This window comes from Cystoisospora suis, assembly GCF_002600585.1.
Source record: "Cystoisospora suis strain Wien I chromosome Unknown contig_607, whole genome shotgun sequence".
NCBI classification, from domain to species: Eukaryota; Apicomplexa; class Conoidasida; order Eucoccidiorida; family Sarcocystidae; genus Cystoisospora; species Cystoisospora suis.
In genome coordinates, this window is record NW_027153408.1 from 65,078 (window position 1) to 90,014 (window position 24,937).

Sequence of the window (24,937 nt, forward strand, 5' to 3'; positions counted from 1 at the left end):
TTGGAGCACTTTTCACATGCAACGGACGAGGCAGCCTTTTTTCTGGTGTTTCGACCCGGTGAGGGGACTACCACGTTTGCTTAGGGGGCCTGAAAAGTCAGAACCCGTGAACCGTTGCGAGGTTAAGCTTTTGAGAATGCTTCAGGCGGCTGATTTTGCGCGTCAGATTCTGTCTTCTTTCCGAAGAGCGTCTAAACGCAGCGCTGGTGCTTGATCAGTCTTTGTGCGCAGTACAAAAATTACCTAGACCGTTCACCTTAGGCGGGTCTGCATGCGTACTGGACAGTAAAGGACAACGTGCTTAGCACGTAAGTCCAGGGGCCAGGATCTTCACGAGACCTGAGAGGAATATCGGTCTTAGGTCGATACGAGATAGTGACGGTGTTTCTTCAGTTTGTACACCCAACGATATCAGCAAATAGTTGGTGTGTGTTATGCCTCGAGAAGGCAACAGTTGTCCAGCGAGGCAGCCCGGCGGGAGCGTGGAGAAGCCCGTTCCACTGGAGTGGTCCACATAGTACAATGGGGCCGCTCCGCTGGAGAGGCGACAAAGAGAACGCGTCTCTCCCGGTTTGAGCGCTGAAGCTGCTTCGGGGAGATATCCGTAGAGAACACTAAGTTTCTCTTGAAAAGAACAACATGAGTTGCATCTTGCAAGCCCTCCCGCTGACTGTAGGCGTCGCTGGCTGTTTACAAAAGAGAACGTTGAGTGTTTCTCTTAGCATCTGTTAGGGGACGAGAGAGGATTGCGATTGTTGCCAATCGTTTTGGGCGTAGCGGGTCCCTAACCTACCTTCGTTGTCCGGCGACTGTAAAAACGGTGTCGTCTTAAAACGTCTTGATGAACAGTTGTAACTTCTGCCCGCGTGGAGCACTCTTGCTGGTGTAGGCTCAGTCGTATTCCCGGCACTCGCGCGGTCCCTCAGTAGTGACAGGTCACTACAGTGCACACACGACGCAAAAAACTGTACCAGAGTTGTGGCCGGGAAGACGAGTGAACACAAGGCGTGCGGGGCTAGGCGGAGGTGTCTACCTCTCCCTCGTGAGGTGAATCTCAGAGCTTGAGCGAAATACACGGAACTGTTCTGGGCCGTGTCCCCAGAGTGAGCAAACAAAGCATATCAGTTTAGTTCGCAGCTTTTTTTTGGGCTGCGCCCCAACGCCGAACTCGACAGCAGGGAGAGCAGAAAGATGCGCACTATGGCCAGCTCGACGATTCGCTCTTGGAAGCTGGTACAACCGGGACGTGCCTCAACTCCCATCTAAAGCCACGTGAGTGGAGGCAACCTGTAGTGTGCGTGACTAACTTGGTGTACAGCGGCAACGAGGTGGTCAGGAACGCCAAAACTTGAGTGACAAAGCTCGAAATAGGCCGAGTCACCGTTCTAACCCTACTGTCGGTAACGGCTAACTGCACAACACCCGGCAAACGTAACACCAAGCTCCTCCCACCCCGGGCAGCATTGGGGGTCGCGCAGCGTGCGAGAAAGCTCCGCGGAACTTGCACACGGCATCAAAGGACGCTGACTATACACGAACCAAAACTGCGGAGCTGGGTTAGCCGGTCCTTTGTTTCTGCGCATTGAAGATCGTGTTCGCTGTCACGTTTCTGGCCACCTGCTGGGGCAGCTGTGCCCCGGGTAGGAGGATTCTCAGTCTCGAAACCACCTTGTCTCTGTCGATGCCCCGCGCCATGTCTTTTGTCACTTTCCCCTGAGACCGTTCTTAGAACTGAATTCTCTCAAGAAGGTCCACCCTGTTGTCAGATTTCGTGCTACACGCTGCCGCAATTGCGACTTTTCCTGTTGGCGAAACTCATGGTGGTGAGGAGTTGGCGACCCCTCTCGTTCGCTCCGTTGAACCCGTGAGATTGTTGGAGAGCAGATACTTTCCACCTACGGACGGGCTGCTGTTTTGCTTTTTTGGCTTCGATCTGAAGGTTCCAGCCTCAGCAGGCGGCCAGGCCGTGCATACTTCCTAGTCTCCTCTGAAACTACGGAGCTGTACTGTGCCTGGTTTGTTGTTGAAAGCAGATATTCTTCATGGTGGACCTGCGTCAGTTGCTGATGCTTGCGTGGTCGTCGATCCTTGCGCAGCCACGCTTGGCCGAACGCATTCGCCTTCGTAAAGGTGTCTCGCCTGCCCTGGTGAATACAGAGCTCCCGTGTTCCGTCCCGGACGGCGGAGCTCAGTCGGACGCGGTTGACACTTGTGGCTCCGTTGCTTGGAGCTGAGTGCGAAACGACTCTGTGCTTGCCTACAGTCCGTGTTACCGTGGATTGTGGGCGAGCCGTTGAAGTCTTGCAGCGGACTTCGCTCGGACAGTGGAGAGGCGAGCACATAGGAGGAAGTGCAGAAGTAGCAATTTTTGTGTGCTTCTTTCGATGTCGTTCGCCGAAGGGTCTAAGCAGTCTCCATGGAGAGCCGCGGTTCGCGCCAGCTCCTCCGGAGCCCGGAAGTCGCTTGCAGCACAGTTGATCCGCGGCGGGGGTCATCCGTAGGCGAGAAGCGTGTAGCTACGTTGCGAAGTAAGGGTTTGTGCGAGGCGGCTTTTCGCGCAATCAGAGCTAGCCCAGTCAGCACCTCAGGCGCGTCTGGGTATGATGCACCGCATCCGGCCCCTTTGAAGCGCAGGCGAGTCAGAGGCGAGGAGGAACCCGAGTTGGAGCCGACCGCCTCTTGTCTCCTTTCCTCTTCTCAAAGCCCCGTGAGTGCTGTCTCAGGAGACGTTGGGGGCGAGCAGGCATTCACAACTCCAGGAAATCCGGAGCAGTTACGGGCCGACGCACCTCGAGGTATTCTCGTTAAAAACAAAGACGCCGACTCGGGAAGCGTTGAGAGCCGGACTGAAGTATGTGCTAGTCACGCGCGCGCCTCAGCAAAGAGAACCGGAAAGAGAGTTTCTGTCCAAGAAAATCCAGAGCGGGTATCCTACGAAGCTTGTACGACTTGTCAAAGTGAAGATGAGACCGGGCTTGAAGCTGTCTTCCCCCAACTCGGCTCCGAACGAGCTCCTGAAGGAGGACGGACGGGAGACGCCGTTAGCGGGTCTTCTGCAGGCAGGAATCGCGGAACCAGTCCGTCTCCTCCGGTACAAGAAACAGGACGCGCCAAACAGAAGGGATCGGATACTTCCTCTGATGATGAGTGTAACCGGCCTCCGCGAGGACCAGTTTGCGATGCACAGGAAGAGGAAAAGCTTGAGGAACCTGAATCGCCAGTACTGTCAAAAAGGGTCCCGAATTCATTCCCGCTTACAAACGTTGATCTTCCTGCTTCTGGGCTAACATCCCAAGCTTTCAGTTCGGCAGCCGAACCCAGCTTTCAAACACCGTTCTGCTCACCACGTTTCTCTCCGTATGAAGGCACGAGTTTTTCTTCGCCTGCCATTTCCGCTGGTTGCCGCGCCAGGGGCGACGGTGCCTTGCAGTTCGTTCCGCCACCTCTCCGGAGATCTGTAGTGTCGTGCCTTCGGCATTTTGGTCCTGAACGTCGACCTCAGCTTCTTCGGATCTGCTCACTTCTTGGGGATCTGACCTCTCCTGTGCCAGTGATAGAAGTTCTTGGCCTTCCCGGGACAGGAAAGACAAGCCTTCTTCTCTCTTTCTTCTCCTCGTCTTCTCTTGCTTGGGGCTATGTAGACTGCGCGTCGTCGGCGCTGTCCGTGGCGGGAGGGGGACGGCTTGCTGTGAGACAAGCAGTATGTGGACGACTGCTCTTGGGTCTGGCCAAGCATCTGCGGCGGGAGGTTCACGCGGGCCTCAAAAGCCTTCGAGCTGCGCAAAGAAGACTGGAGATGACGAAGAGAGAGAACGACGAGGAGGCCCGGACAATGGGAGAGAGAAGACAGGACGGCAAGGCGGGACGGGCAAGCGAAGGCAAGGACCAGAGTGTAGATCCCCGAGCTCACACTCGAGTGGGGATACAGAATGCGGACATTGCATGCGAAGACGAGGACTCAGCAGGCGACAGAGAAAGTGACGCAGAGGATCACAAGGCTGCGCGCCCTTCCTCCTTATCTCCACCACTCCACAAGCAAGCCTCTTGTTTCAGCTCTCCGAGTTACTCTCGGCTTTTTTCGGGCGCTGCGCTGGCCTCTCTGATCAGCGACCTGATGGAGAAGAAACAAGAGCTGGAGAAGCTTTGGCGAAGTCTACGGGCAGGAAAACGGTCTTCTGCGTGCACCCAGCTTTCGTCGGTTGAGCGGTTTACTTCCCTTCTTCGTCAGCTCCTTCGCTGCTCATCGCCTCTTTGTCGGGACCGCAGCGTAGTGTTAGTGATCGACGAGGTTTCATTTCTTGGGCAGAATATGCCCGACCTGCTCCACGCTCTTCTGCGACTACCTGAGCTGATGGGAGGAGAGGCATCTTGTCACCAAGAGTTGGTAGACGACCCTCACACGGCCAAGCTGTCGTGTTTGGAAGATCCTCGTCCCGAGAGAGAACTCCCACTTGTGTCACAGTTCTTCTCGCCGTCTCTGGAAACGAAGCCAGGAGAGCCTTACCTTGAGACAGCACGTGATCGGAGAGGGACTGAAGAGGCAACGACAGGCCCGTCAGGCGATTCTTCTCGTTCAGAGAACATGCCGAATCCGGCGATCACGGCAGAACCAGAGAATTGTGCTAACCTTGGGGAAGGACAAACTGTTGGCGATCCTCTACATGTCTTCTCAGCCAGGGCCGGGCGTACCTTCCTTAAGGGCCAGTCAGGGGATCTGGCAGCAGGTGCCTCGAAGGTAGACAAGACTGCTTTCGAGAGGGAATTGTTGCTGCGACCTAGTAGGGAAGTTTGTGTTCTGCTAGTAGGACACGCACCGTTGCGAGATGAAATTCATCTCGGTTTGGCGACCCCTCCTCGAGTGGTATTTGAAGCCTACAACGCATCAGAAGCGGCAAGCGTGCTTACACGGGAGTTTGAGGCACTCGGTCTGGACATGCTGCAGCTGGCAGCTATCCAGCAGAAGAGGCAAGACAGATTTTTGGAGCTACCACGGAGGGCCGCGAGGGGGCCCTTCCCAGAGGTTGGCAGTCTTTCTGAGAGGTTGCGGCTAGAGGAACAGGTAGGCTGGACGGCTGAAAGATTAGTGAGGACAGAAAGCGCGATGCGTAAGGTGGAAGGGATCGAGGCGGTGTTCCCTGCAGACTCCACCCCGAGAGGCAAGAGGTTGTGCACGCGCAGACTCGTGCTGCGCCGGGTGCGCAGACGCTTGAAAAAGAGGGAAGGAACGCAGGGATGGGCCACCCGTACAGCACGGGTAGGAGGAGACGAGGCTGAGCCAACACAGGCAGTGTCTTGTATTGGTCGAAACGGTCCCTCTCGAGAAGAGTCGGAGTTGCCTCAGGATGGGGACAAGACGCTCCGCCCCGAGGACAGCCGGGGGGTCTGCGAGGGTGTGGTTCAAACGGCGGCTTCTCAGACAGGCGAGGAGATCGACGAGGAAGACGAGGTCGTGCTTGACGTGCGGCTGCTGTGGAAACACTTCGTAAAGCACTTCACGCAGACTTTTCATAGGTACATCCGGAGCGACTTCCACGAGCAACGCTTCCTGTGTCGGGAATTCTGGGGCCAAGCCATGTCGTTACTCCTCCTCGAAGACCGCGGGGCAGGGGATCCGGCGTTGGCTGCGGCGGTACAGGCGGCGACGAAGGCCGCGCGTTGTCGAGCTCACGAGGAAGACTGTTCATTCTCTCCGGCCCGGCCTGTTCCGAGCAGATTAGCCAATGTAGAGAAAGAGCATGCTTTCTCCCCCGTGAGATGTGGAAGCTCCCACAGCGTCACGGCCACTGTCACCAGTCCAGAAGCGATAGCCGCGGCCTCCGTTGCAGCCATTTCCGTGCTTGTGAAGTTGCTAAACCCTCACTTCAGAGTAGCACTACGAAATCCTTTCACGCGATTCTTACCTGATCTACAAGACTGTCAAGTTCTCGACCGGGTCCATGTAACAGTGTGGGGCGCGGCGGCGCTCGACCGGGATACCGCGGCTCGGCGGATTGAGCTGCCTCGCCTAGGCAAGGTGCTTCTTGTTGCTGCTTGCGTAGCTGCGTATACACCAAGTAGTCGAGACAAAAGGACCTTTAATGACACCTTCGGGAACTTTTTCCGCGTGATGCGTCCGCGCCGCGCTCCTCTTCTCCAGTCTCCGTTGATTGCTGCCACAGCTCGCTCGAAGAGAGAATGGAATGCAGACACGAGTGATATATTCCCCCGGGCCCTGCCGAAAACATTCACGCTGACACGATGGTTGGCGCTGGCAGAGTGCATAGGTGGTGAAGGTTTGGGACTTACAAGAGCAGGAGTCAATCAACAAATCACGACGCTTCTGAGGCTAGGAGCTGTACGGATTGCTTCTGGGTCAGCTGTCAGTGCCGGAGGAGGGTATGGTGCTCTAGGTGTGCTCCGGCTAACTGAGCAAAGCAGGGGCGTTGAATGGACGGATCCCTTGGGGTGGGTTGTACAGCAGCAGCAGCTATTAGGGCCGGCATACAAAGGGAGGGGAGCGGATATTGTTTCTGGGGGTGTGACTGCTCGGTCGCCAGATGGAGATTTGGGTGACCTACTAAATCCAAATACTCGTCTGGCGTTGCAAGCCCCATTAGGACTCGTCAGAGAAACGGCAAATTCTCTTGGGCGTCGCCTTGGAGATCTCCTTACTGTGTGAAGCTGGAGGCGAACCAGGACTGATGTGCAACAAGGAGGAAGCGGAGATGAGTAAAAAGGGAAGACGCGAAATTCAGGTTTTACTTGTCACGACAGACGGGCTGCTAGTTGCTGTACCTGTTAGTCATACGGCGGTGCCTGCAGGCCTTCCAGCCCCCGCAGGCAGTAGTCCAAGCAGGACCGGGCGACTTCGGGCATCCGAATGCAGGCGTGGCGTCGTGCGGTGTGTTCCGTCACTAAAATTCGTTCACTTCTGTTGTGCAACAGAGTAACGGGGCATTTGAAAGCATTCTTTGCTGGAGTCAGAGGTAACGTATTCGGCGGTCTGTGGCTGTCACTAGGTACAGGACGGCGGCTCCGTTTCGCCGAACTGCGGACAATTTTGTGTGCGGTTCTCCGAAGGTCATAACAATGCCACAGTGGTTTCCTGCTACCTGCAGCCAGCTTGACTGAACGCTCATCACGGAGCGCAGTTTACCTAAGCGCAGTACACTTTTTTGCGGGCTGTCACATTTTGTTGTTTACCGTCTGCCCAGTACGTGGCACTCTAAGGTCCAGGCGAAATACATACGAGGGACTGGGCTGTGCTCCGTGGAAAAGAAAGAGAAAGTAAGACTCGAGGCTGAACACACCGTCTCTAAAGTGCCCCGTCTTTGCCATTCAGGCGTCCACAATTCCTCATCATTCTTGTACTCGGCTAGGGAGGAGCGTATGGACGTACGTGCTGAGACGTGCCACTATGCGGTAGCCCAGTAGGAGAGTATACGTGTCCGGTTTCGAGGAAAGAGGGCCGTGCGCGAAAAAGTGCAAGCCCGCATATCTACCGGGGGGTGCAGTGCATGTGGAGCAATCAGCCCCGACACAAAGTTCCGCAGGAGTGTTTTTTGGCTTGGGAAAAGAGCGCTCACTTCCTGGTGGCCATCACACGCACCACACGCTCAACGAATTCGAGGGAAGCGCCATTTGAAGTCCTCTTTCTCCGCTCAAGCTCAGCCTCATGACGAACACAAGCGCACTAGCTGGGGACGCATCAGCGCCAAGCTGAACTCGACGAAGTGTTTACAAGCAAACGATTGAACGAGTAAAAGCCTGGTGGCGTTGCCGGCCCGACCAAGACGTGTGTGTCCCAGTATTAGCGGTGGATTCTTGGTCGCTCGGGCAAGTACAAGAGCGTTCACGTGACACCCTCGTTCTTACTTGTCTGTGCCTATTGCGCACCGCCTCTTCCGACCCAGTTTCGGCCCAGCACGCTGGGAAGTGTCTTCGTGCCCAGGGGCCTGCGACTCGCTTTCCCTTCAATTTGAAGTTTCCCGTGCAAGCATGTTGTTCTGTTCTACGTCTGCCTGGCGTACATCGCGAACACTTAGATTTGCATCGACGCTGAGCGTAAAATGCCCTTTCGGTCGCCGAGGCATGCGCGAGAGGTGCTTTTCTACCAGTGCGTATAGTGCAGGGTGCTTGAAGTTTGTGCGCGCGTACGCATCCTGCAAACATACGACGAAGCCAGACGCGGGTACCAACAATATGGGAAAAATGTGCTTGCTCTCTGCATATCTCAGAACGCTCCGTACCTGTGTACCAGGCGCTTGAGATTCGTAGACACCCAGGTGTTTCGAAGTCTCAAAGTGCGATTGAGTGGCGCCTAGCTTACCCTGCGTTTCGGTAATTTGGTAGGGCGTCCTTGCGAATATCCCAACGTGCAAGGGCTGTCAGTCACAGACCGGTAACGAAAACAGCGCCTCCTAGGGGCGACCGGACAGAGGAGGACCGAGCACGGCACTGCGACGTGACATACCTCGGTGATGCTGCTATTGTTCCAGTACACGCTTCAACGATGCACCGTTACGTCCGTGCACGCATCGCTCGAACATGGCGGACTGCATAATGTGACCACATCCCGCGCCAGCAGCACTGCTTGCCGAAAATATATTCTCTAGGGACGAGGAAACAGTCCTACCGGGCCTTACCTTGATAGCGTGCAGATCCCAGAAAAAGACGCGCTGCAGACCCTGTTAACAACAGCTCAAGGACAACAGTTGACCAGCCTCCTCTCACGTTCCTCAGAACTAAACGGATGATTTAGATGAGCTTTGCTTCTTGCTTGAAAGAGGTGTTTGTGCCGGCGATCCCGCAACGTACATCAGAATGTGTAGGATTTGGATCTCGGAGCTGCCTTCCAAAAAGTGCCGAGTATTGCATGCAGACGCTCATGCTCATGGAATCGGCTCTACGACAGACACTTCAGTTACCTGCTGTAGCCCTGTGCACGGTACACACTCATTTGCTTTGTCGACCAGATATTTATGCAGTTATGGACGGTAGCGGGAACACCATGGATGGAGAGCTGACCGGTTTACACATACAAGTCGCCTGCCTGACATCTTCATAGCGTAGGTAAACCGCTCGTCCTGCTCGCAGCGTAGGTGCCGCCGGAGACACGCCGAGAAGCCGGCCAATGGAACTGGGCCCCTCCACCGAGACCGCCGGTTCGGAGGGATTGCGATGTGCGAGGTCCTCAAGTATCTACACTTGCCCACGCTGCTAGCAGTCCTTTCCCTTACCCAACTCCTCCATGTATGGAACCCGTGCAACGGGGAAGCCGTCACTGACCCAACGGCCTTGGTAAACTGCATCACTGCCGGCTCAATGCCTACAAAAGCCACACTGGCCGCGGTGCTTGAGCTTTTGCGCCTGAGAGAATGAATACCTCAGAGGTTTTTATGACGACTTACATCCGCGCAGAGAAGGTTTCCTGCCGCACGGAAAAAGGCCTCGTGACAAATTCCCATCCTACCCAGTGCTCCGAGAATGGCGCTGAGATGAAGAGGAGTTAATAGCAAGTCGTTTCCACTGCTTCCTCGTTCGACAAGGGGCCCTGGGCGCAAATCGGCTTCCCTGCTGGACCCCTTTCTCGATCTTCTGGGTTTTGGTGTGAAATCCTGGCGCCGGTTTTCCCCTGAGTCACCTACATAATGTCGCATGTTCGATGTTTGAAGGAGAAGTTCGCACAGAGTAGAAAACGTAGCTTGCGCATTGGTAGCTGATGTGGTAGTACGGAGACGGGAGAACCTGTGCAAAAGAGAAATATGCAGCTCTGCGAAAAAATGGTGCACCTTACCAATATAACCTGAGACAGTATTTCAGACAACAGCATTTCCAACGGGTGGCACTCCAGCCCATCGCTGAGAAGTGGGCTTCATTGCTTGTAAACTCTGGAGCACGAGGAGCGCGGGACCAGCCCGAAAGTGCTCGGCAAAGCAGAGAAGATACAATGTTCAGCAAGCACAGATGGCTCCTTGTCTTCGTATCAGAAAAGTAGAAAAGCGCGTCAATCATCCGAGGGCGTGCAGTCAAGAAAGTGCCTGAGTCTGTCCCGAGTACAACTGCGCAAGCTCGAAACAGGTGCAACTACTCCTGGGGCAGCTTTGTCTCATGTTGTATGCCCTGAGCACGTAACGAAAAAGAAAGGTTAGTCGCTATCTGTGTGTCTACGAGATCCTACTCACAGCGAGAAAAATAGAGAGATAGAGAACACCCATATTAAATTCTCTATTTGCACACACGCACGCCTAGAGTCTGGCCGACTTGTACACGAGCGGACGTTTAACAAATGGTAAGCCACAGGCACACCAGGTGATAGGATGGCATCGACTTCCCGCCTCGTGAGTGCTGCTGGGCCGAAAGCGTCACCCGAGATCAGACATAGACCCCGGAGGATGGACACAGGAAGTATACAGAATGCTCAGAGGCTACACCAAGTACGGGTTTCCAAGTGTTCCTCGGAGATCTGTATGCAGGACCTACGAGGAAAAAACCGTAACAACCTGCTGCACCGTCAGCTGCCTGCAAAGGTAAGAGAACGGGAAGGTCACCGAAGCGCAGACTGGCACACCAAAAGGAACAGCAACCTGTTGCTTTCGACAGGCAGCGCATCCCACACCATCCGAGGACTGGCAGACAGCAGAGCCGGCGACCAGTGCGGAACCACACCAAAGGTACGAACAAATTAACGGAAACCCAAGTTGAGGAGTTAGGACGACGACAGACTCGCCCGAGAGAATGGCGTATATCAGTCGGAGGTGGTTTCCTCGTAGCTAACCCGCCCTTCCCGTCAACTGAAGATCAATACCAGGCCAGAGGGGTGGGACAGCGCAAATGGGTCATCGGGAGCGCAAACCAAATCCGCCCTCTTTTCCGACACTGCTGGAAAGCCAGATTGAACCCACCAGTGGTCGATTCTTCTCTCAGTAAGACGCGAGACTTTCCTCCAAGCGAGACAATGTAAGTAATATCAGTTGTCGATCTAACACGAGAAAGCAAGGCTCTGCTGGTTGTTGGTTACAGATGAGCCAGTGAGGCACCGTGCTACAAGCGTCCACGGGCAGAGCGACTGTTCAAATCATGGACTCTTCTACCATAGCACACCAGAACCAGGGTACCTTTGTGAAACTGTTTTGACCATCAGAGTAACGACAGAGGCGTCAGCAAAACTCTGAATGCATGTCGGGCACTCACTGGACAGACAACTGAATATCCATCCTATGGTCACCCGGAGATTCGCACATCAAAGGGACACGCTGAGTGTAAACAAACTTACGGAGCTAAGCGACTCGTCGCATTGAGAAGAGCCTCGAGGACCTCAGGCCTCGCCGGTGCGTGGCGTAACTGGCGATATGCATACAAAATTCCAACAATATCTTGAGGGGCACAGCGCGTAGCCTCCCGTGGCACCCACATGTCCAGAGCTTCAAGAAAGAGAGGATCCGAGTAAGCGAGCCTGTCATTGCCGGAAAAGAACGGACCGGCACAGAGTGTTTCAATCGATCAGTGAGCTGTTACAGCAGGGGCATGAGCTGCGAGGAAAGCCGTATGAAATTGTAGAACCACCGAGTTGTATCGCAAAGGAACTAAACCAGCGAACAGCCAAGGGGCTCGCACGACGTACTTCCAAGAAGTTTGCGTCAGATGAAGTCACCCCACTTGTAGAAGGTCCCTAAGTGAAGAAGAGAGAAAGAAAAAACAAGTGCTGTGTCTGCGTGGCTGTGAAATTACAGTGAGCGCGGAACGAAGCGGGAACCGCAAAGGATTTCCTTTTCATGTTACAGAGCGGAAAAACCAGAGAAGCAAGAACGCAGGACTGTTGGTCCCATAAGGTTAACAACGGGGGGGCAACAGGAAGGAAATAAATATACTGGGGTCGAGCCTCAGTTGGTTGGCTACGAGTTTGTCTCTGGTGTGCGTTCCCTACTGACCGCAATCGAGAGAAACAGAAAGAACGGCATCGCGGTTCCTCGCTGTTCGTGGCCCGTCCACCGTGGCCCCGGAGTCTGTTTCATGGAGAGGCCCACGAGCGAACGTCCCCCTACAGACAAGTGTCCCAGGCTGCACTTTCTCTATCTGCGACATCACACTGTGATGAAGGGAAGGTGCTTGGCGGAAGTTGACCGTGCGGGTCAGGTGTTCCTGATCATGTCCCCACACTGCAGAGATTGAATGCACCACTGAGCGGCATAGCCCCGAAGAAACGCTGCCGGTCTGCACAGCGGACCTCCCTTCTCTCTGAAAGAGAGACTGTCTAGAGGGACGAGCCATGCACGGTCATCGAAGCATCTAGCAGAACGATGGCTCACTGTCCCGGGCTTTGCCGCCTACCTGCCGAAACACTGCGCAAAATTGCTGACGTCCCGGCGTGATAGAGTCACACCTCCCCGGCGGCTCCCTTCGGTCGGATGTGCATCCAAGGAGCCTCTACGGAAGACACTTCTCTGCAGCTCTTCCCGGGCGCGAAAAGCCACCGCTTCGAGAAGAGGCCCTGCACGTGTGCATAGAGAAAAAACCCGAAGAAACGGAAGAATACGGAAAGACAGCGGGGCACTGACGCTGACCAATGAAAGCAACAAAAAGCGGGAGAAAGTTCCTCGGAAACAGAAGAGGTCCATTTCTCTTATGTTCCTTCAGCTGCTTCTCCGGGCTGGTCAAGATCGGCACCAACAAAAGAGAGTGAACTGTCCTGGGAGAGTCAAAATCACACACAGTTTACCGCTGAGGTAACGGGTTGCCGCCACGCCTTTCGCGACGTCCGAAGGAAGGTGGAGGCCGAAACAACACGGAACGGTTGCAGGCGCTCGTGGCATTTGATGGTAAGGCGCCTTAGCCCCCACGATGAGAACCGGTTGCCGCGCGTGCTTCGCGTGTCATCCAGCAGAGTGTGGATACACATCTGATATCTGAAGCCCAAGGCATGCCAAGCATTTCTACTGCGGAGATCTCTTTTTTGAAGCTAAGAGGGAACGTACAAACCGAGTCTACGGCTTCACATTTAGTTCAAACCGAAGTAGGCGCCCCGACACGTTTCTGTCCGTAGCCTAGGACAACGTCCCCCCTTCAGCCAAGACCGATATAACGTCCGACCAGGTGAACGAACCAAGAGTTCATTGTGATTTGTCCAGACAGCCGTCCCCGCAGAGTCCCGACAATGGCCATCATAATTTCCCTCATCGGAATACTCGGCGCTGGCAACTTGTACAGGCCAGAACCTCCGGCGGGTACCCGCCGGAGTGATGTGACTGAAGTAGAAGACGTCTCGCCCGAGGAACAGTGGTACGCGTAATCAAAGGCAACCCAAACTGAGTGATACGCTGAGCTTCATACCACACAGGTAAGGAAGAAAAGCGACAAGCACGGTACGTGACGAAGACGGCCAGACACTGCAGTCCCATGTGGCGTGACATTTTGGTTCCAGAACTGTTGGGACAGCGCGAAGTACCGTTAGCCAACGCCGTTCTTTTTCAGAATGCGTCTTGCTCCTGCTTCAGTTTTCTTACTGAGAAATTCTGCTTCCCGCCCTGCCATCTTCGACAGCGCGAAACAGAGTGTCATGACACCTGATAGCTCCATATTCTTCTTCACGTGCGGCAGCAAGAGACCGACAATTTTCCGCAGAGTCCCAAGCCGGGCAGCGTCACGCTCGCCGCCCACCTGTGATGGCCGTTCTCTCTTTGACTTCCCCCACTCTCCTCTCACGCCATCCCTCCCCACAGTAGTCAGGGAAGAATTCAAACTACCACTCAGAAGGTCAACTAGCACGTCAAAGAAAATAACGAGGGCCTGCTCCACTGACATACCCCGTGGCCGTGATACTGTCGCCCGAAACTGAAAAGCGGGAGAGGCGTAAGGAGAGAAGCCCGCCACACCCTCGCGCGACAATGGCACCACAGGAGTTCCCGGAGGGGGAACAACGTCGCACGTGGACGGCCTGGAGGGGGAAGACGCGACAGACATAGGCAGACAACTCTTTTGCCGTCCTACGGTCGCGTTGTCTACTCTCCTATCGGGGGTGACCTGCTTGCTGTTGAGAAGTGCAATCCCCAAACCCTTTTCCTCCTTAATGTCACCGGCTCCTCGGTCTTCGCACAGTGTCTCCTTTCGTCCCTCTGGCTTGCCGCGCCTATCCCGCGCACTGCCATTCTCGTGGAAGAGCTTCTGGTAACTGCCGGGATACGTGCCTTCCTGGCTTGCCCAAGCACCCGACTGTATATACTCTCCCCCGCTTTTTCTTTTATCGCTTCTTCGCCCGTCTCCCCTAGCAGGTCTGCCTGATACCTTGTCACCGCAAATCGGCTCGCTCTCTCCCCAGTGGGTAACTTCTTCCTCCACTTGTTGCACCTTCACTGCGCATGCGCTAAAGTCCGCCTCGGCACCATCGGTCTTTGTCAGCTGTGGCAAAACCGCCTTATCCAACACAAGTCTTGCGTTCTCGAACAAATCAGGTCGATTACAACGCACCCGAATGAATGCTTTAGCTAGTGTCGCCAGAGAGGGAAGTTCTAAATCCCATAAAGGCATGACATTTGAAAAAGGAGACAGTCCTCGCCAGCTGTTGTTTGATTCCATCTTGCATAGAATCATCTCTTTGGGGAAGCGGTGTCTCTGCTGAGTTGCACCTCTACTTCCAGAGGCATTCGCACAACTGTCTGTTATGCTGTTTGGTACACACTCGCTGACTTCTTGCCCTCTCGACTTCTCTCGCGGCTGCTGTTGATCAATGCCAAGGAGATAGTCTGCGAAGAGGTGGAAAACGCGAAGCAGCTGCGGCCTGGGAAGCGTCACCGGGGCACTTGCTATGGCGTACAGGAGTGTCGCTACAGCCCACGGCTCGAAATCAAGATTCGCTAGTCGACTTGAATTTTCCAGTGACTCCGGAAAAGCGGACTCCAGCTCTTCGGTAGGGCTCTGTGAACCATGAAAAGAGGATAGAGAAATTTCCTTCTTGGGAGAAGCCGAAGCTGACCGAGATCGACGAAGAGAAGAGGTATGACAGGGTTTAGCGCAAGAAGCAGAGGTCTGAGCCACAGATGACAAAGGACCGGGTTTAGGAGACCGCGAAAGATCAGAAGAAGGAAGCACTTTTGTTTTATCAGCCGATCTCGTAACCGGAGTCGTCGCAGTAGGGAGGGATGACGGCGCAGGAAGAGGGGCTAGCAGGAAGTCCAAGAGATCATAGTAGAATTGCTCATACTGGAGATTCGCTTTGACAAAAGCTGCGGTGAGTAAGGCAACATCGCCGCCTCTAAATGCAGACGGGTACCGGACGAAGAGATGCGCAGCTGTCATGTAGAGACGACCTGCGGAATGGATAGAAGCCGGGCAGTGGTACACTAGTCTGTCTAGAGAAGAATCCCCCGGCGGCCGATTCGCGGGCAGCTCCGCCGCAAACCGAGGGAAAGGCGTAGACGAATGTGGCACAGAAACGGCATGACGATCTGGAGGAGATGAAAAGGATAGAGGGTCGCTCCCGGCAGAAGTCCACCCCGGGGGTTGGAGATGAGGCACTGAAGAAAACCGTGGTCGAGAATCCGAAGGAACGCTTGTAGAAGCTGGGATGGTTTCACACGCGAGAACTCCTGCGCGAGCAAACGCGTGCACAGTGAAGCAGAAATCTGGAACAGTAAGCAAAAACGAAGGCTGAGACGCCTCGAGCAAAGAGAAGGAAGACTCTGAAGGAGAAGAGCAGCGAGGCAGAGGCGAAGAAGAGGGGGACGGTAAGGACGGCGACGTCGTGGCAAATGGACTCGAAGCACCGGCAACAGAGGAAGACATCCTTGATGCGTCTAAAGTCCCGTTGAGTTCTTTCAGCCAACATATCTTCACTCCGCTTCCAGACGAACCATCAACGGCGCACTTGGTAACAACAAAATCAGCGATCTCCTTCCAGAAGACCGCCGACGGAGGAAGACCTTTCTCTGCCATCTCGGTGCAAGCGAACTGAACTTGTTCAACAGGCACTCCTCCACCGCGAATAGACGCACTTAGGAAAGCACTTCGTTTTCTCAGTTTCTTATCCTCTGACAAACTTGAAGAGTGGCCACGCGGGCCACCCCGACTGTCCGACGACAGTAAAGACGGAGGCCAGAAGGAATGGCGAAGTGGAGAGGGCTGTCTCCTATTGGGGAGAGTTCCGCCTTCACTCGGGGAAATGCTTCGGTACAGAGAACCACTGGCTGAATTGTCGTCACTGCCAGATCTCTCAGGTATTCTAGTTCGTACTTTCGTTGGAGACGATGTGCCATAGTTCCTGTGCGGGGATCTCCCTGTCTGCAAGAAACCTGTAGAAGGCGAAGCAGGAGGGGAGCACGACGCATGGACTGGCTGTTGCGGTTCGCTAGTGTTCGCCTGCTGTAAGGTGCTTGTGAAAAGACAAGAGGTATAACCCCACTATGGGTCTCGTACGCGATAGGAATGAATACCACGAGCCAAAGAAAAAGCATGGAGAGGAGACAACCGCTAAGCCAACCCATGCTTTTCTTGGAAGTGCAAAAAGTTCACTAGTATCACGTTCTCGTTTCACGCCAGAGGGGCAGCAGTGGCGCAAATTAAAGTCGGTGCGACCCACAAGCAGATGACCTTCACCGGCAACACAATCTCCTTCGCACTTCAAAAGAGACCGACGGAGCCTCACCTGGGACGGAGCAAAGTGCATAGTCTCTTTTGCTCTCATCTACGTAAGAGGTCCGCCGTTGTGTGTTTTTTTCTTCTTGCTGGTACCTACGCGCTTGTTGGTGCCGAAGGCTTTGTCCACCGTCCCGGGAAGAGGAAAGAGCCGCCTGCCGTTTTGGACCGGAAGAGCTGTCTCTTCGTCGGAACGAAAAAGCACTGGGATAGCTGAAGGAACGAACTGCGTACTCGAGTGAAGTTTCGTGAGATGACAAGAGTTTATTGCCTGCCCATTCTCGTGGTGCGCGAGAAAGCCTCCATACTTTAGCCCGTTGAAATGTGTCACTCTTGGACTTTCCTACGGCCCCGTGACCGGAGTACACGTTTGCTTCTCCCGACAGGAGAGAAAGGCTGTTCCTCGATGCTAGTGTGACCTGTCCCTTTGTGGCATTTCCCGTAAAGACAACGAGATCCCTTCTCCATTCGCGGACAGGCGATGATGTCGCGACAGGAGTATGGTGAGAATGAGTGTCCTTTTTCAAGACGGCTCGAGAAGAAAACAAAGACTCTAGACCGTCTCGCTCCCACGACTTTTGTGAGGACTCTTCTCCGTGTCGATGTAGGTAACACGTCGGGAGATAAACGGACTTAGAAGACGGGGTCGCTGAAATTTGTGGCAACAGGGACAAACTTTCTCGTCCCTGAAGGAATTTACGCGGGGGCGATCCAAAGGGTCGAGACACTGGGAGATGAAGAGACGTCCCACCGCGATGAAAACCCGAGGGGCTCAGACACGACAGTGGTTCTTTCGTAGGTGACGGCTGACCTTTCCTCGTCTCTCGTAGTGACTCCTGATAACCGGTCACACTAGCAAAGCCCGCCTGGGAAAGCGGTGTGGAATCCTGCCCTCCAGGCCACCAGTGTCCTTGCCTGTAAGTGAGGTTCGTGACGACGGGGCACATTCGCCAGCACCGACCATAATCATGAGAGCGGCTTGGAAAACAGGAGAGAGCCGGAAGAGAGAGATGGGCACTGCCAGAAACAGCTGAAGCACGACGAGGCCGGAGACACGTCGACGAAAGGAGACAAGACACCGAGAGCAGCCCCCTGTTGTCCTTCATATTGGACTCTCCCAAGGAAGTGATCCTAAAAAGCGGTAGAGCCATCCTTCAAAATGACAAACTGCAGATGAACCAGAAACCGGCATTGCACAGTGTGGCACAGAGTGAGCCGTATCAATAGGGCCGTCTCCGATGCGCGGGTATCCAGCTGCATTCGCAAATCAAGTTACTTACGCCCTACACCCCAGAGGTCCTGAGTCCCATTGTCCGACTGATGTGAGCGGCCGCATGTCCTCATGAGAGCGAATAGTCATTAGAAAAGCTGAAGAAAGGAACAAGAAGGTGTAATCAGTCTTCTCCCCGGACTAGCAGGCTCTTGCTCACACGGCAACGAGACAGGCTGCTTGCTGCGGACCTGGTAACGCCCCGCACGCGAAAACCACAAGAACGCGTCCAACAGTTTTAGTATGGCTTATCAAAGACAGGTAGGCAAAGGCGCCGCACGACGCGAGTTGCTAAAGTATCGTTCATAAATGACAACGAGCGGAGCATGCAATCGACCGACACATCTGGACGCGGATTCAGCCCTGCTGACGATCGATTTTCCGGAGATGTAACCCCCATCTGGGATTAGGGTGGTTCCGGTAACGTCAGTCCATCAGTTGTGGGTGGCAATGACTCTTTCGAAACTCTAGACCGGTGCAGGGGCGTGGCCTAGCAAAAAGCTAATCACCTCGGAGAAAGCTAGTCACTTCGGAGCCCAACAGCTCATCCCAGAGGCTCGGGCTCTGGATGTAGCCTGGTAACACAGCTGCACTCGGAGGTGAGGCAAAAGGAGTGTTTCGCTCTTTGCCGCGGAGGCAGCGCCGAACCCTTGCTCAACCGCCAGATCTGCTAGAACTGATTTTAACCACTGCTCAGAAACACCAGGTCCGTGGTAAATTGAAAATGTTCAGCACTCAGCACACATCTCCCCCCTTTCTGGGTGTGCCTTCGCCAGTTCCGTGTGGCTATGTTCACTGGACTGTCCATAGCTATGGAGACCACCCATGGAGCTCTGCGCTCCACACTGGTTCCCCATGCTTCTCTCTGCCATTTGAAGGACGAAAGCAGCGATATTTCGCGGGGTGGCTGCAAGCAGCCCAAGAACGGAATTCAACATCACCCGCTCATCGGAAATCCCCACTCCGGTATCGCAACTTCTGCTGGCAAACAGCTCCAGAGCACCTCCGGCGGTTGCCTTCACTAACATCAAGACAATGCTCTTACTGCAACCAAGAGTCCTCCTGAGGAAGGGAGTGCCTCCACCTCATGAATCGCAATAAAGGAAAACCATCAGACAACGCCGCTGTCTCTTTCTGCTTGCGTTGTGCCTATTTCTTTCTTCCGGTGATGGCTGACCCTGGGTAACACACACTATGGGATTTTACTCGCGCTCACATGCGAGGGGCCATCACAAAGTTGACTTGCCTTTATTGTTTAGCTGGCTGACCCTACCGGGCTCGAGGCGAGGCACGAATCACGAGTGGGAGACTTCAAAAACAGGGACGCACTATCGAGACACAGGACGCTGCCCCGAGTGGACAGATGCTCACAGACAAAAAGACAAACGGACGGTAGACCATTTCTGAAGACACCCGAACGGGAAATCACACGGGCACATACCGAAAGAGAGGGCACGTAAAAGCAGCCAGAGACAAACAAAGTCCAGCAGATGAAAGAAGGGCCTCACCACCTGAGAAAAGGACTAGGCTAGCGGTAATAACACAAGAAACCTTTCGACGAAAGCAAAAGGGAAGAACGCTGCAAAGTCAAAAAACAAAGCATTTTAGACCATGCTATCAGCGAAACTCGCTTGACAATCTTTGCCTGTGGTTCCTCACATGCTCTTCTTAGACGATCCGATAGCACGAACAGGAAAACCCAGAACACCGTCCAGTATAGACACCTTCTACACCTCTTGTCTTCTTCCTCTATGAAGACCACCAATGGTCTTGAAGTCCCCACCCCCTCCTCATGTAGTGCTCTTTTTTTTCCTCGTTACTTTTCCATCTGCGTTTGCATTTCTCTGTCATGTTGTCGGGTTGTCCTCACAACAGTCCTGAATCACGATCCGCGAGATCCTTCCTGCCAGCCCGCTTGATGCATGCTTCAATGTTTCTTGCCCGTTCAGTGCCTGGTTCTCTTCCCTCTTCACCTCTTTCTGTAACAATTACACCTGAGACTCTCCTTCTCGCGACCGGAAAACATCTTGTCTTCCTGGCGCTTTGCTATGTGGCTTTCCACGAGCCTGATCAGTATATCATCTCGATCAAATGTCCGCCTCTCCTAATCCTCAGCTTCGGGGGGAGGATCATAGTTGACGAGAAGCTTCGGATCACACATAACCTCTCCTGCATGATCTGTTTGAACAACTCCGCAACTCGGGTTGATGGCTTGTATCCAGAACCCTGTTCTACCGAACTGGGGGCAATCTCTGTCAAGAATCATCACTCTCTGTGAAGAAACAAATACCGGGAAAAAACCACATCTTCCCTTATTGACCACCTCGATGCAGAAATGGTGTCAAAGCCAGGGAAAAACGAGATACGACGCTCAGCCCCTATATGACTCGGAAGCCACAGTGATGCTGTTTTTGCGAACATGCGACCAGCAGAAGCCCGGTCGGGCAGAGTCTTCTCGAAGAAGCAAACGGATACACACAGATACAGATAGAGAAAAAAGGAACCATGGAGTTGTACCAACAAAGGAGAAGCGGACACTGCACCTCTATCTACGTATATAGATGCTCAGAGCGGTATCGCTGATACATACAGAAACGCATGGTATTGTATTGCTTGACAAAGCTGTTCATGTCGCCATCCGATTTCTGTCCATCTCCTCTCATTCGTCTCTTGTGGGCCCCTACCTCCGTAGCAAGCTCCGGACACGGTTGCCTCGCCCTGTATCTTAAGACAACCAGGTACATATACGCACGTACATATGACATGGTGTCTGCGCATTTCAGGCGACTCACTTTGGTTCTGCTCGGCTCTGTTGGAATGACCGGAGTAAGACTCTCTGCTGCAATGGCAATGAGGTCATCATCACCGATGTAGACATGACAAAGCAACTGGTCATCTTGCGGCAGAACCTGTCCAATCACCCCCTGAGTGGAGAAACAAATAGACCGCACACAAAAGAAACGGCCGTGGTCAAGAGTGAAAAAGCGATCGGATCGCAAACAGTCGCTACAAAGAGAAACCTGTGCAAGATAAAAACTAACACGGCATCTCTGAACAATTAACGCAAGAGAAAGAAACACACATTTTCCTTCCTACCGTGCTGCAGTCTACGATGCACTGCGTCCTCAGCCTGGTATCGCTGCGGGCATTCATGAACAAGTCAAACCCTCCGGACAGCAGACCAGCTATCGCACGCCGAAAGAGAACAATCGAGGTTCCCTGATGAAAACGACTCTGAGAGAAGGGAGGGGTGGAATGGGATTGCCACGAATCAGCTGGTTAGCGCAACTCTACAGGATATCCCAGGAAAAAGGTTCTCGTGATAAGCGGAGAAGAGAAAAACAAAGACTGCATCACCACAAAACATCCTCATCTGCGATACCCCGTGGAGCAGGCAACTGGACAGCTTGCCACCACGGCTCCCGATTCTCGTATGCATGTTCCGAGACACTGTGGTTCTCCGACGAGAAATCGCCTTTCGCCGAATTGGCAGGAAAGGAAGAGCACAGTAATCACAAAAAAGACGGGCAAATCACCCACGAGATCTCCTACAAGGTGCAGACATTTCCTTTGTCACTTGAACGCGCTGGAACCGCTGCGTGCAGTATGAGGAGGCACTTGAGTATGTTCGACATTCCCTTTCGTGCAAACAGAAGAGACATACCACACGACCGCGATACCCTCCGGAGCCCGCCACAACGCACACTTCTACTCCCGGACAGCACCAATCTGGAGCCCTACGGCCTTCTCCCAGTCTTCCGCCACCCTCCCCGCCGGGCCGCGACGAGGAATTAGAGATTGACATGTTGCTCAGGCTCACAGACATTGCTGAGTTAGACCTGAGGAAAAGAAAAAAGCATCGAACCACTCAATACAGGATGTCTCGAGTCGACGTCACCCTCCCGCGGCAAAAGGAGTCAACTATGACACCTGTTTTCCCGTTGAAGAGAATCAAAACTAAGAGATCCTCTCGGAGGATGAGGAAAGCCCCGATAGCACGACCATGAAGACGCAACACAGCGTCGAAGGACAGGTCAAACTACACTGTGAAAACCAAGCAAGCCGGATTGAGGGAAACTCGAATATAAAACTGTACTATGTACCTCCGGCTGCACGCTCAGCCCTAAGACTGAAAGCAGCAACCCTCACCCGCATCATCCGTTCTCAGGGAGATCTCTTCCCGTGTCGAGCCAGCGTACGAGTGAGTGTTTCACGCAAGCACTCGTACAGGTAATCGCCGCTTCGTTCAACTTTCCTCTCTCGACTCCTTCACAAATCAGTAGCGGTACAGGCAAGGCCTATTCACTGCCTTTCATGCCTTGATACCCGCATACCACTACTACGGCTACAACACACTCACGTGTCGCATAACCTTAGCATACGGGAGCACTAAAACAGGCTACATGGGAGCGTTCTCTGTAAAAGAGAACGAGCTTGTACATCAGGATCTCTAGAGATCTCTCCGTATCTAACGTGAGTTGTCTGCTCGCCAGCATCAAAAGAGCAAACGAGACACTCACGTAGGGTCATCGTCGCCAGGCGTAAGAAGGCCATCAGTGTTTGATGCTGTGGGATCATCCCGAAGAGAGCTCGAGAGACTGCCACGTCTGACAACTGACCCGGCAATCCCTACACCTGAAGGATCGAAGAAGCATGTCGACGCTCCTGAGCTTCGATCACCTAATCCAGCTCCACCTCCGCCATTTCCACTCAGGGAAGCGAGAGACGGAGGAATGAAAGCTGACGACGAGGATATGGGAGTTAAGCTCCTCGAAAACGTCGGAGCTGATGACCCTGCCGAAGATGAGCCAAAGCCAGGAGACTGCGGAACTCCCGACCCTCCGTCGCCACCGTAAGGTGAACTTACAGTGTTGAGAAAAGCAGAGTCAAGACTAGAACCTAAATACGAAGACATTTCATCACGCCCCCCTCCAACATCTGGAGTACGCAAATGTCTGTCTAGGTAAGAAACATCTCCTCCTCCACCTAGGGATGATCCTCCTGCGCCACCAAGCGATGTAGGAGGAGGCGCCGATGCCAATCGACCAACAAGGCCTGTGATGAGTAACAGGAATTCCACAATCAATGAAGAGAAGAAAAAGACATAACACTTCCACTCACAAGCCCGCGAACGCGCACGGACAGATCCAGCCCTCGAGCTTACGTGCCCATGATATACTTGTAGAGGTGGACAGACGCTTGTAGAGATCACAGCTGACGATCTACACGCAGCGTCGTGTACACTATACACGGCACCTGGATTGCCGAGGTCCGGGAAATAAATATAGAACCCTCGACTACTGTACGTACACCCAGGAACCTCCGAGGCCACGCACTCCGGAAAGACACTATCTGAGGAGTGGCGACACGAACGCGCATCGAAGTTTGCTTGTTACAGCCCAAGCGCGATGTGCGTACACACACCTTTCGCTTTCATGAACGCTGATGGGATCACCTTCACATCTCAGGAAGACGCGGTGAAAGACACTTGTAGAAGAACGGAGTTTCTTGCTCAAACGCCCGACCGAGAAGCCTTGAAAGGTGAGTTCTCAAGAGCAGACAATGAGCTGAAGACAAGAGAGCTGAGCGGGTCTGCCGGTCTGCCTCCTCCCTGAACAACAGTCAACACACTTACTCTGATAATCTTGACAGGATTCAACCAACTGAACGTCCGTCTTCGCCACCTTCAACTCTTGCTCCTTCATCTGCAGCAGCACGCTGGATTAACATGCAGCCATAGTGGACACCACAAGAGCGCGGCATTCGCCTCTCTCGCTGTACGGAGGAGCACCTGTTGAAAGTCGCTAGCAGGTTCAAAAAAGTGAGAAGGAGTTTCAGAGGATCCGAGGTGGAAGTGGACCCCACGGCGAAGACACCCGCACAAGCAATGTGAAAGAACAAACAATACGAGGGGGGCGGCAGCTCTATACAGGGCAAACACAATAGACATTTCAGTGTCCAAACCGAAGTCACCGAGGAATCACTGAAACACCCCTGCGTCCCATCCCAGAAACAAAAGACTTGGTCTAGACGTGACCCCGCGCACAGCAGAAGAAGGAGCCTGTCGCCCCCTTTCACATGCAGACAGAACAACACATTCCAGGATTGTATTCATGACTGGCAAGGGACTGTGGCTGAAGATTGTATTTTTGCCAGTGTTAACGAGAGTCAAAACTAAACGAACGCGGGTGACGCGCCTTTCTTTCTCGGATCCTGAAAACTCCTGTACATACTAACTTCACGCAAAACAACAGCAAAGGTGTCCTCACTGGCTGCCACGAAACTCACCAAACAGGCTAGCTCCCTATCTATTTACCTATGTGCATCTGCCTAGATATCCCCACATCACTGCCTAAGAACCACCCCTCCTCTCGTCTGCACGACCAGCGGCAAACGGGAGGATACCTTTTCCCGCCCCGAGGTTAGTCGCGCGCTCAGTTCCCACCCCAGGCTGTTCCAAGCCTTGGTCTCGCACGCTTGGAAATTCACTAGCAACTGGGACAAGCAAGTGTGTACACGGAACGCCAATGTTCTGTGTATACATCAGAAAGACCGAAGTGTGACGTACTGCAGTTCTGTTTGTTCAACGCGGCGTACAGTAGCCGTAAGCCCTCTATATCTTCCCTTCATGATTTTGACAAGTTTTCCTATGTAAGGATTTCTTCTCATACCCCAACCCCTTCCCCCTAGGACGCCTCCACCCCTTCCCCTCCCTAGGCCACCACCACGTATAGCCAAGCCCCTTCCACGACCCCCCCCAAATGCCGCATTGAGGGAGAAAGCATCCTGAGGACCGAAACCTCCACGTCGACTTTGTAGAGACGTGCCAGCAAGACGCACATGCTTTGCATCGACGGCAACAATCCCCGCGTTTTCTCTTCGTCCTGTCACTTTGAGAAAGACACGATCACGCCATACATGGAGAACTTTCCCATTCGAACCTTTTAGACCACCAAAAGGAAGAAGGCCTGAACCTCCTCCTTCACCGGAACCAAGCGAATTCATAGATATTCCAAGCAATCCAGCTAACGTTGCACCAGCCGCATTGAAGTTTGGACAAGG

The 24,937-nt window shown here is 53.7% G+C and overlaps 2 protein-coding genes across 2 annotated transcripts; one reads left to right on the forward strand and one right to left on the reverse strand.

Annotated features, from left to right (window-relative positions):
• Positions 1 to 1,522: 1,522 nt before the first annotated feature.
• On the forward strand, positions 1,523 to 8,243 carry CSUI_001509 (origin recognition complex subunit 5). Its single transcript, XM_068061715.1, has one exon. It carries the CDS (start codon positions 2,417 to 2,419, stop codon positions 6,656 to 6,658), a length of 4,242 nt encoding a protein of 1,413 aa, XP_067926316.1. The 5' UTR covers positions 1,523 to 2,416; the 3' UTR covers positions 6,659 to 8,243.
• CSUI_001510 (transcription termination factor rho) lies at positions 5,901 to 24,919 on the reverse strand. The gene is made up of 14 exons (XM_068061716.1): positions 24,444 to 24,919; positions 23,511 to 23,593; positions 22,396 to 22,930; positions 21,540 to 21,714; positions 20,668 to 20,799; positions 16,616 to 20,147; positions 13,482 to 16,262; positions 12,310 to 12,469; positions 11,255 to 11,434; positions 10,462 to 10,500; positions 9,390 to 9,726; positions 8,625 to 8,666; positions 7,855 to 8,141; positions 5,901 to 6,038 (listed from the first exon to the last, which is right to left on the reverse strand). The coding sequence occupies exons 6-13, from the start codon at positions 17,754 to 17,756 to the stop codon at positions 7,953 to 7,955; spliced, it is 4,869 nt and encodes a 1,622-aa protein (XP_067926317.1). The 5' UTR covers positions 17,757 to 20,147; positions 20,668 to 20,799; positions 21,540 to 21,714; positions 22,396 to 22,930; positions 23,511 to 23,593; positions 24,444 to 24,919; the 3' UTR covers positions 5,901 to 6,038; positions 7,855 to 7,952.
• Between the last annotated feature and the right edge of the window lie 18 nt (positions 24,920 to 24,937).